At 41.4% G+C, this 19,298-nt stretch overlaps 2 protein-coding genes across 4 annotated transcripts in view; one reads left to right on the forward strand and one right to left on the reverse strand.

Annotated features, from left to right (window-relative positions):
• The window catches only part of usp24 (ubiquitin specific peptidase 24), a 33,195-nt gene extending 24,463 nt beyond the window's left edge, over positions 1–8,732 (forward strand). For all 3 annotated transcript variants that reach the window (XM_005732242.1, XM_005732243.1, XM_005732245.1), the window contains 14 exons: positions 405–508; positions 596–709; positions 1,743–1,950; positions 2,058–2,147; positions 2,489–2,591; positions 2,698–2,816; positions 2,922–3,035; positions 3,114–3,179; positions 3,282–3,348; positions 3,425–3,503; positions 3,683–3,758; positions 5,329–5,415; positions 5,590–5,700; positions 6,098–8,732. In XM_005732242.1, the coding sequence (XP_005732299.1) occupies positions 405–508; positions 596–709; positions 1,743–1,950; positions 2,058–2,147; positions 2,489–2,591; positions 2,698–2,816; positions 2,922–3,035; positions 3,114–3,179; positions 3,282–3,348; positions 3,425–3,503; positions 3,683–3,758; positions 5,329–5,415; positions 5,590–5,700; positions 6,098–6,160 (1,401 nt within the window). In that variant the 3' untranslated portion in view covers positions 6,161–8,732. The remainder of the gene's footprint in view (positions 1–404; positions 509–595; positions 710–1,742; positions 1,951–2,057; positions 2,148–2,488; positions 2,592–2,697; positions 2,817–2,921; positions 3,036–3,113; positions 3,180–3,281; positions 3,349–3,424; positions 3,504–3,682; positions 3,759–5,328; positions 5,416–5,589; positions 5,701–6,097) is intronic.
• A 1,020-nt stretch (positions 8,733–9,752) lies between these two features.
• pcsk9 (proprotein convertase subtilisin/kexin type 9) lies at positions 9,753–18,641 on the reverse strand. Its single transcript, XM_005732246.1, has 12 exons — positions 18,312–18,641; positions 17,783–17,974; positions 16,745–16,877; positions 15,542–15,675; positions 15,300–15,441; positions 14,357–14,553; positions 14,081–14,264; positions 13,357–13,533; positions 13,124–13,272; positions 12,866–13,031; positions 10,764–10,930; positions 9,753–10,682 (listed from the first exon to the last, which is right to left on the reverse strand). Exons 1-12 carry the CDS (start codon positions 18,483–18,485, stop codon positions 10,488–10,490), a joined length of 2,010 nt encoding a protein of 669 aa, XP_005732303.1. The 5' UTR covers positions 18,486–18,641; the 3' UTR covers positions 9,753–10,487.
• Between the last annotated feature and the right edge of the window lie 657 nt (positions 18,642–19,298).

The raw sequence follows: 19,298 nt of genomic DNA on the forward strand, positions 1-19,298 counted from the left end.
CTTCCACATATTCAGCAGTTTGTTTTTCTCTGGTACTTGAAGTAGATGCAAGTAAAATATTGGATTTCACCTGTGGTCTGTGTTTACACAACTGAAAAAACAGTGTGTATTTTGCTTTTCTGAGGCAATGCTTTTATTGCAGGTCAGCATTTTATAGTAACTGCACTTCCTTATAGGGATCAGAGTACTGTTCACCTTTAATGACAGATCGCATTCTGCCATTAGAGAGAAATACTCTGACATACATGAATGATAATTATTTAAATATTGTGAGTACTGATGCAGAATGGAACCCACAGCCATTGCAATATATGCTATAATGCAATACCATAGTGTTTATATACATAAAATAACATGCAGTATGATAATCAGTGATGTTTTAAAAAGCTGTGTTCCTTTTGCAGACAAAACTGAAGCATCCAGGCTACCAGCCAATGGCCAAAGAGAGTCTTCAGCTGGCTGTTCACTTTCTGTTCCACACCTACTTGCACACCAAAAAGAAACTCAGGTGATTTCACTTGCATGCATCCACATGTGTTAAGTTTGAGCACCTTCATGAGGAGCAACATTATATCTGTATTTGTGTGTCTTGCAGGGTGGACACAGAGGAATGGATGGCGACAGTGGAGGTGTTGCTGTCTAAGAGCAGTGAGGCATGCCAGTGGATGGTGCAGTACCTGGTGGGACCAGAGGGCCGCGAAATCGTCAAGTTAGTACATTCCTGCCAACTAATTAACCCACAGGGCTGTTGTCACATTATATTTCTCATGACTAATATGAAATATTGAAACAATTTTCTACATTGTTTAGATAGCGATACTATATTGCTGCTGCTTGAAAGTGGAAATGACAGGGTACAGTTATGTCTGCATCACGTGTGGATGTAATCCATGTTTGTAGGACTGCTTTTGCAGAAGCTTGACCTAGGTTTGATCAGTACAGCATTTTTGTAGCTGTCCTAGTGATATGCGATACTTTAGACTTGGCAGCTCCAAGCATTGCGTCCTCATTCTAATCAATGCACATTCAACTCTCTGACCAGGGCCAAATGATTCCGCTTTGATTATTTTTCCTACAACGCCTAAAGCTTTACTAAATATATAATGCCCACACACATTATCTCTGGAGTGTTTTAATGCTATATAATTTATTATATTTGCACACTTCATTAGTATAACTGCAAAAGTCTTGGAGCATACTTACAGTTGCATCTTTACTGACAGTAGAGATATTAAACACTTGTGTGCTTGGTGCTCACTGACTTAATGCTGATTGGCTAAAAAAAAGCAAGTCCTTCTCTGGAATGTAAACATTTAGAACCACGGGATAGTTTCCCAAAGCGTGTGTTTGGGAGAAAGGTGTTGTCTTACACTACTTGATGTTTAAGCATGGGGTGATCATATGATCCTCAGACAGGATTGGTTGTCGAACATCGGATGTTTTGGGCAACAGTACACCACAGCTGCCTTTACATACCACACCCCTCCCCGTAGAACAGAGGTACAGATTGTCACACTTAACTATGTGCCTCAAGGCCAAAGCAGCCAGAACTGTTAAACAAAGTACAACAAAGAAATTTCCCACATGAACAGTGTTGCGGACTTGTCTGTCCTTTCAGATTTTATCATAAGATACTGAGTGTCTTATGATAAGACATTAGACATGTTAATTGAAGTTCCTGCCTTAGAGGTTTATTTCGCTTCACTGGAGTGCTGATATTGATGGTTTTGACATTTCCTTAGGGTTTGTCTGTTGGAGTGCAGTGTTAGAGAGGTGAGGGTGGTGGTTGCATCCATCCTCGAAAAGACTCTGGAGAGTGCACTTCAGTTTGGAGATCCAGGACTAGACAGTTTAACAGATGCTCTGCTCTCCTTACTGGACAAAGATGTTCCTGAGAATGTGAAGAACTGTGCGCAGTATTTCAACCTCTTCAGCAACTTCGCTCAGAGGGTAATTCTTCAAAATTGAGTGTTTAAGTACAAGCCATTAAATTTAATGACTGTTTGATTTCCTGAGTGTTCTCTATTTTTCGTTCACTCTCTCCCTCCCTCTCTCAGGGTTGCGGTCCTTGTCAGTTGTTGTTGAAACACTCGGCGTATCGCCGGATGCTCATCTTTCTGTTGGGCCCCAATAGGCAGAACAACCAGGTACAGTTTACATAATACACACTGCGTGTTTCATATGTTTGTCATTCTTAATGTTTTCACTTTAACTCAACTTTTCCACTCACTGAATTACACTCAGGAAACAAAGTGTAAGTTTTTTGCTTATCCAACACTGAGTTGCAGTGGTAACAGGTTAAGCAGGTATTCCAGACATCCTTCTCAATAGTAACAGTTTAGAGAGATCCCAAGTCATTCCCAGGTAAAATGAGGTATATAATCTCTCAAGCGAGTTCTGGGTCTGTATTGAGGGCACTTCTCAGTTGGGTATACGTAGAAAAAACCTCCAAAGAAAGGCAGAGAGGTTTTACTTTGTGTTTTTACAGAACCGAAGGTGGAGTCCAGCTCAGGCTCGGGAGTTTCTTCACCTGCACAGCACTCTGGCCCTGATCACTCTGCACTCTGACCTCAGCCCCCAGCGCACACAGGGTGATGCACCTAAATTTGTTTCTCACACTACTACAAATGTGCACCTACTGACACAGCCTGAGTCTAATTTTGATTGTTTGTTTATCACCCGTTGTTCCTCACATAGCTCCCGGAGGGCTTAAGCTGCGTCTGAGTAGTGTCCTGTCCTCCACCCCTCTTCTCCCTCTCCATGCGGACATCCTTGCCTCACTCTTTACTCCAGAAGGACAGCCTTACCTTCTAGAGGTAAGATAAAAACCATCAGTTCAATGTTTTACTTCTTCATTATTAAATAAAAAAGACTCAGGAGCTCTTTGATTGACAATTTTGCCAATTGTAAATACCCAACAGGTGATGTTTGCAATGCGCGAGTTATCAGGCGCACTGTCTCTCCTGATAGAGATGGTGACCTACAGCTCGTTCTGTAATGAGCCCTTCTCTCTGGGAGTTCTGCAGTTACTCAAAGTAAGAATCTCTGAAAAGCAGCTCAACCACATTTACTCCACAGTCAGTATGCACTAAATTGTTTTGTACTCTTCACAGACACAGCTGGAGACAGCTCCACCTCATGAACTGAAGAACATTTTTCTGATGCTGCAGGAGCTTCTAGTGAGTAACATCCTTCAGTGACCCTTCCTCTGTTGATCTTTCATGTTGCGTGGTCACTATGACGTCTCACATTTCCTAACTTCATTTAAATCTTTTCCACAGGTAGTGGAAGACCCTCTGCAATCCCAGAGACTCAAGTATGCTTTTGAGTCAGAGAAAGGTCTATTAGGTATGTCTGTTGTTTTGTTTTTCCTATTGACAACAGTGTACAAATCCTTGTAGCTCATAATGTGTTTTCTCCATAGCTTTGATGCAGCAGAGCAACAATGTGGACAGCAGGCGCTGCTACCAGTGTGTTAAGTTCCTGGTCACATTAGCTCAAAAGTGAGTACATGCGGTTTAGGGATCAGACTTGGGCAGAAAAATATTTGGTTGTTATGTGGGGTTTTTTTGTTGTTTTTTTTCCCCCAGTGTGAACTATTATTAACTGTAATAGTAGTAGTATTAGCAGATTAACCTACCAACATAATTCTAACCCTGCTTTCATCCTTCCCACTCTCCAGGTGTCCTCAAGCTAAGGACTACTTCAAGGACTTGTCTGGTACCTGGAGTTGGGCAGTGCAGTGGCTCCAGAAAAAGGCAAGCCTAAGAAATACTGTAGGACCACCTACACCGGCAGTCTCCAACCTTTTTTGCGCCACGGACCGGTTTATGCCCGACAATATTTTCACAGACCGGCCTTTCAGGTGTCGCGGATAAATACAACAAAATCAAACTAGTACCGTTACCGAAAAAAAGAAGATTTATTCATAACACACGTGAAAAGACCCAGGAAAACAGAGTTAATGATAAAAACAATAACAAAATAACGCTGAAAACCAATAAAAACCCTGAAAACCATACATTTCACACCTGAGCCTCAACTCTTGCGGCCCGGTACCAAACGACTCACGGACCAGTACCGGTCCGAGGACCGGGTAGTGGGGACCGCTGACCTACACTACATGAACAAAAGTACAGGGCCACACCTCTTAATCTTTAAAGTGACATGTTTTCAGTCCCATTGCACCCAACATTTATAAACATTTGGGAAAGAAGAAAATGTTTCAGAACCACAACAACTCAGCCATGAAATGGAAGATCACGTAAGGTTACTAAGAGGAGTTGCATAGTGCTTAAGAGATGCCAACACTTGATGATTCAGTAACTGCAGATTTCCAAACCTCCTCTGCCATGAACATCAGCTCAGTAACTGTGGGCTGGGAGCTTCATAGCCTGGGTTTCCATGGGCAACCAGTTTCTGTAGGTGGCCCAGTACGTTTATCCATATAGTGTACATCACATTAGTGTGAGGCATTTTTGGCTTTTGTAATTGACAGTAGAAGTGAGAAGGATGGAGGACAGCAGCCAAAAAAAATCCCCAGTGCCTTTAAGCCCAAACCTCAGTGTTTCCCATTCCCTTCTTATTATTTAATCCAACATAACCTCCAAGTTCTTACAGGTGAATTCGGACACACTGTGTTGTTAAAAACTAATCAGCCTTTCAAACATTAGTTTAAATCTGAACTCAGTTTAGCACGGCATTATTTTTTTTATTTTTTTTTTTAGAACTTTTTTTCATTTAGCTAAATAATAGTTTAGTAAAGTTTGCCTTGATATTAGTTACCACTTGGTGCCAAACATAAGGTCCGAGGGCCAGAATCAGCTCAGCAAATCAGCCCACTGGACTGCATTGGAAAATGTGAAGGGGAGGATCGACTTTGGACTTTTAACTGTGTTTTCATAGGTTTTACCGCTTTTACTACTTACAAAGACCTCCCCCATGGCCATTTGTACTACACCAAAGTATTTAAGTAATAGATAAACAATAAACTAACATAAAAACAGCATTGTTGTATGCAGACTATACAGTTACTATTTTCTATTCATTACAGCGAACTTTAGGTAACTGAACTGTTTTTCCGAACTGAACTTAAAACTCTTTTAAGTCATATTTATTATCATTATTGTTTCTTTCTGTATACAGTTTTGTTCACAGCTCACTCAGTATATTAATTGTTTTGTTCCGTCATTAATTTTCATATTACTGGAGCTAAACGAGAGTCTTTACAGTGCCCCCTGTTTAGGAGACACTTAGCTTAACCACTATGGCACTTATGAAGAACTGTAAATTATGCTGTATGCTCACAGTGACTCTCTCTGCCTTCAGATGACAGAACATTACTGGACTCCACAGAGCAACGTCTCAAATGAGACATCCACCAATAAAACCTTCCAGCGCACAATTTCTGCACAGGTAAATGCACGCACACACAAAAATACCGTATATCAACGCCCTCCAGTTCTCCTATCACACTCACAGTCACTCATACTGTTTATTTTCTGTGTGTGTGTGTGTGTGTGTGTGTGTGTGTGTGTGTGTGTGTGTGTGTGTGTGTGTGTGTGTGTGTGTGTGTGTCACACTCTACAGGATACCTTGGCCTATGCTACTGCATTGTTAAATGAGAAAGAGCAGTCTGGTAGCAGTAATGGTTCTGACGGCAGCCCGGCGAATGAAAACGCTGACCGCAGTCTCCGACAGGTATCTCTCAGCTACATCCAAACGAGCAGCTTAGAACAGTGGAGCTCTCAAATGACTCATGGTTTTAAAGCAGTTCCCGCTCAGCTCACATAAGCCCGAAAGAGAAGAATAGAGCAAAAATGGATCATCTCATTGGCTTCTGTCAAAAGCTATAAAGGCAGTTTGTTACCGCCCACGGTTATTATTAGAGGTGGATTTGAAGCTGTTTCATTCTTCTCCAACTCCCGCTGGGGCTGTCAGGAAGCCCACACAGCCCCAGATTGTCACTTGTGCTCACATAAAAACATTATAGACAATCAGTGTGTTGAATAGAAATTATAATCCTCCTGGCTCTGCCTAACAGATGGATAATTCAACTTTTTTTTTTTTAATCCAACTTCCCTCTATTCTACCACAGGGGTCAGAGTCTCCCATGATGCTCGGTGATTCTAAGAGCGATCTAGAAGACGTGGACCCCTAGGGCGTCCTACCAGTGGGATCCCTCTAAAGGAGAGGCAGCTCCGGGAAGCCATTCGAAAAGGCTGCACTTTGCCTCTGATTGGTCAGGACATTTAGGACTCCACAGCAAGCCAATCAGAACATTTGTCTCGGTCGCTAAGGCAACGAAGGAGCTATGAATAAATCATGAATTACTTCCTTTCACATGAGCCAAGGCGATGATGGAGATGCATTATCATAAAGGGCAGCAGAGTTGATTAGGGTGGGAAGTGCAAATAACCTTCCACAATCATGGATGACTTCAGTTTATCCTTTTATTCATTCATTCACTCAGAATGACAGCAAGGTGGAGGATGGGTTTGGGTTGTGTTTTAACAATTTTCTGCTCATGTTTGCCAATTTATCTACATATTCATATTGTAAAGATTTTGTTCCATAGATGTTATTTCCAGTGTAAGATAATATTTTAAAGTGTCCTGTGCTCTTCTCTCACAGCCATGCAAATTGCGGGAGGTCACATTTAGCTGCTCTAGAGGAACTTACAGACAGGAACACCTCCACATATGAGCACTCGGGAGGGAGGGTGGGTTTAAGTATGCACTTTATAGTCCAACCCATTCTGTTGTGATGTACAGCAGCACTGGTCAGTTCCTCTAGAGCCTCGTCTTCTTTTGCTTTTAACAACTTATATTTGCAGTGCCACTTATGCAACACGTGAGAGCCCTGATGGCAAGCCAGTCTGCCTGTGACTTGACCTTTGACCCTCGGCCACCACAGTGTAGCCATCGGGATGCAGTAGGGGGCTGGTCCTGTTGTATGACGGTTCCAGACCCTCAGCATATCTGAAACAAGCAGTGCCATGGTCAGTACTCTCCCTCCACTCCTCCTCCTTGCTGACAAGCGGCCTCGTGTTCTGGATTTTATTCTTTTTGTCGCTTTGTTTTATTTTCAATGCCACTTTTCTTTGAATCTGGATGAATTGAATTACTGCAGAGGATTAGGGACTCGAGCCTTATGCAGGAAAAAGCTGATCTGGAAGAGCGCAGATCAGTTGTGGTGGGCCATCAGTGCTGCCTGAAGGGGAGCTCAGGAGCAGGTTTTTATTTTTAGGTGCCAAGGTTACACACACACACATGCACACAAAAACTAGAACTTCTGAAAAACATGCAGGCGTGTGTCACTCATTCACTTCGCTCACAAAGACAGAGAACAGGTCCTCTTCACCTCACTGTTACCTCTGCTTTATCAGGTTTCTTTTTTTTTTCCGATGGAGTTTACATTTTGCTTTGCCTTTTGCTTTTGTCAACCTTTGGAAACTCACACAGAGGAGCTAAACCCAAATGTAGCTCTAGTTTTTACTGGAGAGCAACATCCATGTTACCATCATCCCTGCCCCCATCATCGGGAGACTTGAAGTGCCTTAACCTCCCGATCTCCCTCCCGTCTCCCCTCGGACACTGTCTCGTCACATCTCCGATGAGGTACGTCCTCATCTGCTCCACCCGTGACGCTAAACCAAGTGTCTCCTGTGGTCATGTAGAAGGGCAACAGGGCTTCTTCCTTTGCATTATTCTTGAAACTACTACAGGGAATTTCCTCTGTGTGTTGTGACAAAGGACTGTAGGAATGTAACTGTTGACTCTGTGTGTGAATGGGGAGGTGGGCGTGGAAGTTTTACCCAGTAACACAGGGTTTAGGCAACACGACAGGGTTCTGATGATGGTAAAATGCTGCTTCTCTTCACTCTGCACTCAGACAGAGACACTTTGTAGATAATTCATGCTAGGTAGTTTTAATGAAGTCACGCTTTCACTAACATGTTTTAAGACATGAGCCTAAACTTGCTTAGCAGATTAGCTCGCAGCTTTAACAGGTCAATGTTTACAATGTAAGGACCTAGGAAGCTACCATGCAAAATGATTTTCTGTTTGAATCAACGTGCGATCAATCCGCTGGCTCCTCTGCATCCGAGAAGAGGAAAGACACTGCTTTAGCCCTTCCATGCTCCTCCACCCCATTTCCTCTCATTAGATGTGAATGTCACATCGTGCTCTCCAGCACGTTTGCATGTGTGGCAGTAAGTGATGGTGAGGTTTGTCTTTTCTGCGTGATGGAAAAAAAACAAAATCAGCCCCCACCCCTTCCCCATGTTGTTTGCTGTGTAATTTGGTATCATTAATGTCACAAACACACGCCCCTTCACAGTGGCTGGTTATGAGCGATCTGAAGGAGCTGCATGCAGTCTGTGCCAAGTGATTACATGACCATGGCAACATGAGTTGCATTCAGCCAAGAGTTTTGTTGGTTTGGCCCTCTGCTACATCACCACAAATACTTAAAAATAGAAAAAAAGAAAAAAACAACAACTTCAAAACAATCTTGTTTTAATCCTGGGATGCAGGGAGGGATGGGTAGGTGCGAGGTTAGGGATTGGCATCTATACGGGTTTTTACTGTCATTCAATTTTGAAACTTCACTTCTGACATCGCAAGACTCTGTAATGCATGTTAAGACTCAGTTTTAATTTGTACATCAGAGTTTGATTAAGGGGAAATTTGATATAAAATAAACTGGAATGCACAACCTTTTGCAAATATTGTCTTTATGCATTTCTATATACTGTCCCATGATACAACCGTAGACTGTATATAAAAGGCGTAACCTCTGTGACATCGCCAGTTGTTTTGTGAAGCTTCAAACTGAGCATTTTCACCATCTTAGCTCTTTTAAAACAAGATAATGACAAACTTGGAGGCCACATTTCAATGTATTATCTTTGTAGACACGAATAGGAACTATAATTCACTAAATGAACACCAGCTTGTCTTCAGCAAGGCTTGAATCTACACGCTAAGGTCTTAAACTCATCAGGAAAGCTTTTACTAGGCAAACAAGCTAAGGACCACTTTCTCATTCTATTAAACTGGACTTCTCTTTGCAACTAGATGCATACAAATCCACACATACTTTTTTAGTCCTGGAACCTACATCCATCTTTTATATACAGTCTACAGCACCTTAAAAACATTACCTGTGGCCCCAATATTGATACTGATATCAATTTATGCATCAGAGACAGTGCACAACAGATAATTTAATTTGTTTACAGCATGGGTTTTGAAACTTTTGGTGCCCATTTGTGTAAATTGCAATAAACAGCTCATTTTTTAGCAGGCCTGAACTTGCCTTGAGGCACACCATTTGGGAACCATTTACAGGTTACAACAGACCAAATAATACAAAACAAGAGCAGTTTCTTTTATGTTTTAGAACTCATAGAAGGCTCAGGCTTCTAAGTTTGACCATTACAGCTGATGGATCAGGTCACTAGTTAAATGGTTACAAAAAATGACATAAGAAACAAACACCAACTGAATCTTTAAGAATGCTGATTCTAAATCAGAATAGCTTAAATCTTTAATTTGTACCTACTCTGCATCCTGCTAACAGAATTACACACATGAATTCAGCACTAGCTTCATTTACTGTATTCTGGGTAAACTTTGTTTTTATTTTTTATCAGTCTTTGGTCATATAGGTTCAGTCGGATAGAATGCTGTCTTGTGCCAATCAGACAGCTAGCTGATTGGCGCAAGCTAGCTGACAGTGGTTTATATGCTTCCTTTTGCTCTTGTTCACACTGACGTCACCCACCTGTGTATCAGAACTAAGTCTCTAACTGTGGAGCCATAAAAGCCACTGTCACAATAACACTCTGGGTAGACATGAAATTTGTTTAACTGGTGTCCCTACTGTTAGCCATTTACCTCATTTTGTTTCCACCTACTGTTTCACAAAATGAGCAAAAGGTACCTGACTTGTTAATCAAGCAGGCTGATTACCTGCAGCTGTGCTGCACAAGACTGAGGAATGTCAGGAAATCAGTGCATACATAACACATGCTAACTGTGACAACCTGTGGTGCACATCATCATGTTTTTCCACTCTAAAACACACATGGCTGACACCAGAGCTTAACATTTTGATTTCATTTGTTCAGTTTATTAACTTCTAAACAGCATGCGGATGGTATACCCGGTAAATACTACACTATTATCCAAACCGTATGTTTGTGAAAGCTCTTTTTATTATAACTGTTTTGTAAAAAGATACAAAAATAGCTTACAGGTTGTCAAGTCACATATAATATGTGCACTGGAGCATAATCTGGCGTAATCCTAAAACTAAAACACACACAAACAGCTTTACAGAAGTGCTTTAAGTGAATATTAAGGATGTTGAGGTTTCTCAGAAAAGTGTAAGGGGGTTTAAAACTGACCAAAGACAAAAAAATTGCAACGTCAAAGCTGTTTCAATGATGTTAGAAACCAAAGTGAGGTGAAACCGGATCAGTGAGGTGTTGCAGCTTGCTGCTCTGGTGGTGCGACACGACAGCAGACGGCAGCACCCGCTGCTCCATCCACTCCCGTGACACCATAGACATGGCAACTGTTTCCCTTGGCAACTGGCCCCAAGATAGCAGAGCCCCGAGAGACGAAACTGCAGTCTGTCAGAGTCCAGCCGGAAGGACAGGAAACCTCAACCTGAAGGAAAACGATAACTTCTGAGGTAACTTCCAGTAGCTGATTCTCAAAGTTTTTACTGTGATTTTTATTTTATTTCACCTGATCTTTGTCAGCTGATATGTTTTCCAACAGGTTGCACTCGAGAGATGCAGCATGGCAGCATATCGCGTGTGATGTGACCCCCTCTTTCACCGTGCAGCGCTTCCCCTGGCTGTGACGTGGATGCGGATCAGATGAGATCTCAGCTGTGGACATCGATGTACACCCTAGAGAAGAATCAGCTGAATCTTTAAACACAACGAAGGAGCAAAGAACTTTAGAGGCGCTGTTGCCAAGCATTAACTGATCCTCCTCAGAGAGACCACTATGGAGGCAACCAATGAGAAATGTAATGTAAAGTAATTTAAGTGCTCTAATGACATTTGAAAAGCTGCTTTTTCTATCACACACTCGTGGAGTAGCTGGCAATTGTGCTGGCTAGGGTTACATTTTCCTTTCAGGGTGATTACCATGGGAACAAGCATACCTGGCTAAGATATTCTAAATGCAGCAGCCTGACTTTGACTAAAAAATACAGATTATATACCTGAGGTGCATCGCTTCAGTACATCGACAGCAACTAAATTTAAATTAATAGACTTTGTTTTTGTTTTTAAAGGGGGCTGACATTTCATCCCACTTCCTATATCTCTTAGTGTGAAGCTGGAGGGAGGAGTCTCTTGGCTAAACTTATCATAAGCAATATAAACAGTGTTCAAAGAGCTGTATTCATTCTGCCAGCTATTAAACCATGATCTCTGATTACTAATTTAAAACAAAAAGATATTAAATAAATAATTTTTTCCTCCACATTTTCCCAGATGCTTTCTGGAACATTGTTTCCTTGATCTAACAGTATTAGATTTGTATTAGTATTTATTTTATAAATATATTTTTTATTGTTGGTATGGATAAAATAAAATCTGAAGAGCCCTATTCACTGTCTGTCCACTATATTAGGTACAAATGGTCATGATCATATCACTAATCACATCGTAGTTGAGACAACCTGCTTAACTTCAAACTAAGACTCCTAACACACTGAAAACTAGCTGAAATTAAATTAATACAAATATTCAAAATAAAATAAAATTTAAAAAAAAACAACAGCTCTGCACCAGCTATATTTTTATGTAATCTGTACACGTGTTCATGAAAAATAGATAGGACTTGTTAAATGGAAGATTAAGTCCAAATTAATAGTCTTTAACTACACCTCATCAACTGCTAATTAATGCAAATCAGCTAATCACATAGACCCAGAATAGAATGTTAATTTTATTGTCTTTCTGATGTTGGTGTGCTTTATTGTTACTGTCATTTCATTTGTTTTTTTTAGTATTTATATTTTTATTCTTTTTAGTTTATGTTCAGCACTTGGTCAGTGCTCACTGTTTTTAAAGTGCCTTATAAATAAAGTTAGCTTTGATTGGCAAATAACTCAAACTGAGCATCAGGGCATCCGAATGGGGAAGGAAGGGAATTTAAGGGATTTTGAATGCCGTTTGTGCTAGAGTGGCTGGTCTGAGTACTTGACAAACTGCTGAAATACACATAACAATCTCTTGGATATATGCAGAGTGGTCAGAAAAAGCCTACCTTAGCACTATTGCTGACCAAGTCTATCCCTTTATGGATAACGCACCATGTCACAAAGCTCACATCATCTCAGAATGGTTTCTTAGACAATGACTTCAATGTACTCAAATGACCATCCAGCACATGTGGGATATGGTGGATCAGGAGATTTGCATCATACATGTGCAGCCGGCAAACCTGCAGCAACAGTGCGATGCTGTCATGTTAATATGGTCCAAAATCTCTGAGGAATGTTTCCAGCACCTTATTCTATCTATGTCTATGCCATAAAGAACTAAAGCAAGGTTAAAAAAAAAAAAAAGAGATCAACCCAGTACTAGCAAGGTGTACCTAATAAAGTGTCCTGTGAGTGTAAATATTTAATATATTACCCCTTTGATTTTTTTACGGTAATATTTTTGCAAAATTATGAGCTGATAGTTGAACTTCTGGTTTATAGACACACATGATGGTGTCATTTATTTTCTCTTCTAACTCTTAGCAAGAAAACAAGTAAGAGCTTCTCCTAAAATGTCAGACTGACTGCCTCATTCAAACTCCTGCAGCTTGTACACGTGACTCACCGGTCAGGTGGTGCTGGGGGCCGACGCACTGAGCAGCTTGTCCTTGCTCAGGACTAGCATGGACCTGGCACTGCAGACCGCTTATCACACAACAGCGGGCCACAGCATACACACCTTTACCTGCTGGACCATTATGGGCAATACACTCCATGTGTCCGCTGTTCATCTGTAAACACAGGGGGTGAGGGTTTGTCCGTAGACTTATAGACTTTAGAGTGAAGTTATTGTTGATATTATGGCTGATGTAACTGAACTAACAGTGATGGTTTCCCCCACACGGACGCCTTCAGGAGCATAACTGCTGCAGCCCATCATTTCCTCCCCTTGACGACAGCGGCTGATGACCCTGTCGGTGCTCGCGACTCCTGACCTCTCTGACCACACTGACCGACACAGTAGCTCCCCATCTGCTTGTAGAAATATTAACGCATATGTGAACCACATATAGATACTATAAGTCTGTGTGTGATAAAGGAATGTGAGTCACTAACTTGGTGACGTTTTAATAACCGGAGGCATGGCTGCTACCAGGTTTGGCGTGGTGAGCCGATGGCTTTCGGACAGAGATAGGAAGTCGATAGTGTTGCTGATGGAGTAATGCAACATCATATGGAGGACGTGCACTGGTGATGCAATCTGACTGGACGACAGGATCACTGCTACGACACCTACACAAATAAAAACAAATTATGAAGTAATTGTGCTGTGACAAATGGTAACGATACTGATGTGCAAAAATGATTTATGCACAACCTTTCTTATGCAACCTTAGTGAAGATATCTCTATTTAAAGCACGCTGTACACATCTGTACACTGCATACTTGTATGCTAACTAGTGAAAGTCTTCTGAGTGATCATTAGAGAGAAAACCTTGATTTGTCAGCGCAAGTGAAATATTTGTGGATGCACAAGTCAGTACTTTTAAAGTTGTTTTCAGAAATCTCATGCATAAATTTATCTGCAGGCTTAATGCCTCTGAAAATCATTGCGGGATTATCAAATATAAGATGTATTACAACATGCAACCAATCCCAGGTGTGGAGACACTGCTACAGCTGCTTTCCCTGCAATGATCTATAATATGCAATTATATTTTTTCTAGTGTTTATGTGATTTTTTTTTGTAAGGATCATTGAGTCTGTAATAAAAGAATGATTGATATACCAACAGCATACACAGATTGCTTTTGCGTGCGCGTGTGTGTGTTTGCGTACCTGCAGCGTGTGCAGCAGCCTGTGAGGTTCCACTGCGGGAGGTGAAGCAGGTGCTGCAGTCACTACTGGCACTAATGATGTCGTCGCCGGGTGCAAACAAATCAACGCAGCGGCCGAAGTTGGTACCACCTGCTCCCTGTGACATGAGCTGGTCCATTGAGTTAACTGCCCCCACTGTGATGACCTATACACACACACACACACATGAAAGGAGGTAAAGGTGAGGGTCGCGTGTAGGTGGGCCAGAATGTGATTGCATTTTCAGTGTTAAATTACCTCAGGCTCTGAAGCAGGTGAGTAGAGACAGGCATCATCTCTGTAGTTGCCTGCTGCGGCGATGACCACAGCGCTGTTAGCCACCATGTCTCGACAGGCTGTGTTTAATGAACGGCTGAGGCCACCAGCAAAAGGAAGCAACACGACTACTGCATCCACTGGGCGGGCCAGTAAAGTGGCTCGAATGTATTCCATTCCTGACAGAAAGGGGAAAGGGACAATCTAAAACCTCATACACTCAAGAAAAATTGGAAGTTTTACACTGTGGTCATCTTCCTTTTCTCTTTCAATACAGTTAATGAAATGAAAGTGTGTTCTAAAAGTCTTTAAAACCAGACTAAGAGTTTATAGCTGCATTATTAGGGATCATTGGTCTCCTAGGGATTCATACTACCCATAATTATTTATATTTTAACACAAGCAGTCTGACCTGAACTTCTCAGGTTTTAGAAGAAGAAGAGAAAAGTCTGGTTCTTCTGTCTGGTGAACAGAGACTGAAGAACTACTGCAGTTGGGGTCTTTTTTTAATTTTATTTTTTTCTACAAATATGGGCGTTTTTTTCTACCTGCAGCTTTAAATCAAAGTTGCTGTAAGAGTGAAACATGGCGCTCATAATGTAGATTAGAATTCTGTACACTGTAGATGATGGTTGCACTACCTGTGCCCACAAAGAACCAGTCAACAGCCAAAATATTAAACATATGACCCACTCATGTTCTTGCAATAACTCAGTTATGACACTCCCCATGTATATCTAGAGGGAAAGGGCCAGAGTCATAGTCAGAAGATGTCCTTTGGAAGACAATGTTTTGATAAAACTGAAATATTTTTCATGCCATCCACAAGCTGTGTCACCATGACCCAAGAGAAAGAAACTCAAGAGTTTTTGCTTGGCTCTGGTAGTCTTTAGTACAAAGTACAGTTCAACAGTTTCTGTCTTACCTGCCAGAGCTCCTGAGACGGTCCCTTTACCCTGACAGTTGAGCACACGCACTAGGTTAACAGCAGCCCCTCGAGCAACACCTGAATCTGATCCACTCACAATACCTGCCACGTGTGTACCATGACTGTCACACTGACTGGCCTGTAGTGGAACGAGGATTTAGAATGTTATTGAGCTGCAATTGCAAATACATAAGTGCTGTTGAATTGAAATGTTTCATTTGTGCGTGCATGTGTTTAACCTGTCTGTGAACTCTGACTCCATCCTCTTCAGGGGCGTTATTGAAGTCTGTGATGAGTACCCGTCCTTCAACCTCTCTGTGAGAACTCTGCACACTGCCATCCATCAGATACACCTGCGTCCTCCCTCCATCATCTGCAGAGGACAGATGGTGAATTTGACATGTAATTAGAAAATGCAATTTCTGAGGGGAGAAATCTCAGTGTGGTTGCTGTTGGAAAGCTGCACTGCTTGATGGATATCTGACAGCTAAACTGCACAAATGGCTCAGATGTCATTTAAATGGAAAAAAGATCATTTTTAAAGCCCCATAAGCATTTAGTTCCAGTGACAAATGTTTGGGAAGATGAGAAAGAAAGAACTGGTTCTTTGAGCCCCTGTCCATCACAGTCTAAGGGCTAGGAAATTTATACAAATTAATGTTTCTTGCATTGGCATTGAGACTTCTAGTAGATAGTTACCAAATGCAAGTTCAACACCCTGGTTCAATCACAGATACTACTTCATGTGAAATACCAAGGAACAGGCCTCACCTGGCCATGAAACTGTCAGTCCATTTTCCAATTATTATTGAGCCTCTGAAAATGTATCTGTATATAAAAAATGGATTTACTTCCCTAACAGATAATGCTAATTTGAATGCTAGTCCACTGTAGCGGTGCACAAAGGCAAAACTACAAAAATGGTGTCTTGGCCCAGCAAGTTATGGACTTAACTGTATTTAAGCTTAGCTTGAATTGAACTAACACAACACAGATATTAGCATGTAATTAGTTCTTCTGAAGCGGCTGCAATTAAAGGTTGCCATGGTGATGGTGACCGTCGGGTGACTTCATAGAAATTAAACTGAGAGGCACCTTTCAATATCAGGCTTATTGCACAAAGACAGGAATTCCTTGTTGTTTACAGCTTGATATAATAAGAGAGATGATACTGCTGAATATGCTGCTGTAGAATAAATGTTCCTGTTGTCATAAATGTGGAAAATGAAATAAGAAAAGTCGTGTTTTCTGCTGTTCTTGAGCTGTTTACAATAGAAACATTGGGGTAGTTGTATATTACTCCAACCGCCCCAATGACTCCTGAAACTCTTAATGCAAAATGTTTTGTTTGCCTCGGTAGTTACATTGCTTAAGAGCGCACGTGGTTTCCTATAGTATTTTGACGAAAAATACAGATAAGTCATGGACAGAGACAAACTCACTTGGAGGTCTGTATGTTCCATTTTCGGAGAAACCACCGTAAGGGTGCAGTAACCTCTGCAGGTTCCAGGGGGCGCTCTGAGCAAAGATGGATGAGTCCTCCTCTATGTAGTGCACGTGAGGGAGCTTCGCCACCTGACAGGAACACAATCAAACTTAACTGTGGGTGGTAAGGAATGATTAACAGGAAGTTGATTGTTAAATCAGGTGGGGGTAAAGCTGACCATTCTTCTTTAAAGTCTGTTTCACTGTTTCACGTTTTATTTGTGTATTTTTATTTTTTGACATAATTCAAGAATGCGCAGATACCAAAGGTGAGTCTACAACCTCTCAACTGTCAAGAAACTCTGTCTAAAATTACCACCAGCACTCATACTATACAGAGTTCAACTAATTCACGTTTTCTGTGTGTTTTTCAGCAAAGTTTCTGATTATTTTTGTTCAACTCCTACAGCTGAATGATTTCAAATGCTCCACAAAACCTCTTTGTTAACATTCTAAAGGCGGGTGAGGAGTTCTTTTACTTTAAATCTACACTTACTTATAATTTTACAGATTTTAAAATAAAAAACACACATAAATACACACACACCTCTCATCATTCTCGGTCCATCTTATGCGACTCGAAATAAATAATCCTGAAAACGCCGCCAATATTTAACCGAAAGTAGTACACTTTGTCTATCATTCATTCCAGACTCCCGTATTCTCACTTTATTTTGGTCAAGTAGGTCAAATATACACAGACTGCACAGACCTCTGCAAAAAGCTGCAGTCAGAAAATCCATATTACTCCAATCTTTTCTGCCATTAACTCGTCTTGTGCCAGTATACAATGTTACAGTGTTATTCAAGACTATAGCTGCTTTCTTAGATCTGCCTTCCACCTATAAGCTCTTAGGATGTCCCGTTCGGAATGTCTTAACCTTTAGAAAATGGATCTGCTATGATTTGACATCTATTTCCCTGTGTTCCCCTTTTTGCCTTAAAGGTTTAAATCACACTTTTCCCGAACACATCCAGTGAAGTGACGCAATTACCAGGTGAAGGACGTCACTACTCAGTTTGACCAGAAAGCCACGCAGTGCTCCTGAGTAGGTCTGCAGGATCTCCACCAGGTATCCTCTCCTGGCTGCTTTACTTCGCAGCCTCCTGATGGTCCTCTGGAGTTGAGACTCGTGCGTCCCCTGACGCAATACAACTATGTACTGTCCGGGAATGCGCCAGGCTACCTGGACAGTAAAAATAATGCAGCGCACATGTGATCTTCATGTCCACGTGCACAGGAGAAATGTAGCATGCGTGCAATAAGTTGGATTTATATATATATATCTATATTGTGTGTATTGCGCTGTTTTCACAATAACACATGAATAAGTATTATCTCCCAGCATGTGAGCGCACATTTTAACGAATCTGTATCTCAAACTGGCAGCTTGTCAGGTACATCAGCAAAGATTGTTTGTTGAAATATTTGACCAAATATTTTACCCGTTTTTGGAATAATGACAGGTGCTGATGACTGAAGATGCGCATTTAATGCCTTTGACGCAATCACTATGCCATTACCTTGTTGCACCTGATGAACTCGGCTGCCGGGTCGGTTCCGGTTTCAGGATCAGTCCTGTCCTCGCCGACCAGGTCCAGGATCATCCCGTCGTCCTCGGTGTAGTCCTGTGCGCGCACGGCCAGAGATGCGCACAAACATAAAGCCCAGCCAATCCAGGCTGAGGTGCAACGCATTCTTCACACCTCTTGAACTGTTCCCAGTAAAATGATAAAGAGAGCTATTAAATTACACCACTGATGTTTTTATTTTTTATTTCAGTCTGACTTATCCTGATGATAAGTCTCCAACAGCCGCGTGCCCTCTGTGTCTGGCAGTTAAGATAACGCCTCCAACAATCTATTCTGATTTTTTTTTTTTGGGGGGGGGGGAATCCAACAATTGATTCTTATAACTTAAGGCGGGGACTGGTGACGTTTCCATGGCTCACGCCACCTCTTTTGTATCGAATGATTGTCCTCCGTTTAAAACACCTCTTACTGTGGAGGAGTCATGTTTCATGCCCCCCCAAACCACCCTGTAATTATTGCATGTCAATCTGAGAGAACACTTCCTCTCACTTCAAGTTGATTTGTTGATGTCGTTTTAGCACGCGCACTTATAGTGAACAGTATGAGCTGTGATTGAAAGTCTAAGTACGCGTAAACTCATTCTCCGTGATTGCGCACTCACAGGGAGACTACGTTTATTTTTCATAGGTTATCTATGTTGTTTTATTATCTTTACTGTTTGTTTTTTATTTAATATGTGCGCAGGACTGCAGAATGCGACGCAAAACGCGTGCGTCTCTATTTTACTCTGACATACTGTACGCGTTTTTAACTTTAAGCACTCAAAACTGTTAGCAGTTTCATACACTTCCATTTAAAAAGAATAAGAAGAGTAATAATTATTACGACGAGTTATATGTTTTTTTTAAAAAAAAACATTTTTTCAAAGCATGATCCCTTTTCTCTTTGAACTCAGGAAACTGTTACATAATACCCTCT

Source organism: Pundamilia nyererei, unplaced genomic scaffold (assembly GCF_000239375.1).
Source record: "Pundamilia nyererei isolate P.nyererei 1_Seehausen unplaced genomic scaffold, PunNye1.0 scaffold00046, whole genome shotgun sequence".
In the NCBI taxonomy this organism is placed as follows: Eukaryota; Metazoa; Chordata; class Actinopteri; order Cichliformes; family Cichlidae; genus Pundamilia; species Pundamilia nyererei.

Bases quoted from the DNA above. Each gene is read 5' to 3' on its own strand.
- pcsk9 (XM_005732246.1), bottom strand. From the start codon at position 18,485: ATGCGTTGCACCTCAGCCTGGATTGGCTGGGCTTTATGTTTGTGCGCA. The intron at 16,878-17,782 runs GTAATTGCGTCA...TGTTCCTGTCAG, and splicing joins GTAGTGACGTCCTTCACCTG to GTGGCGAAGCTCCCTCACGT. The intron at 14,554-15,299 runs GTAAGACAGAAA...CCTTTCTGTCAG, and splicing joins CGTCTCAGGAGCTCTGGCAG to GAATGGAATACATTCGAGCC.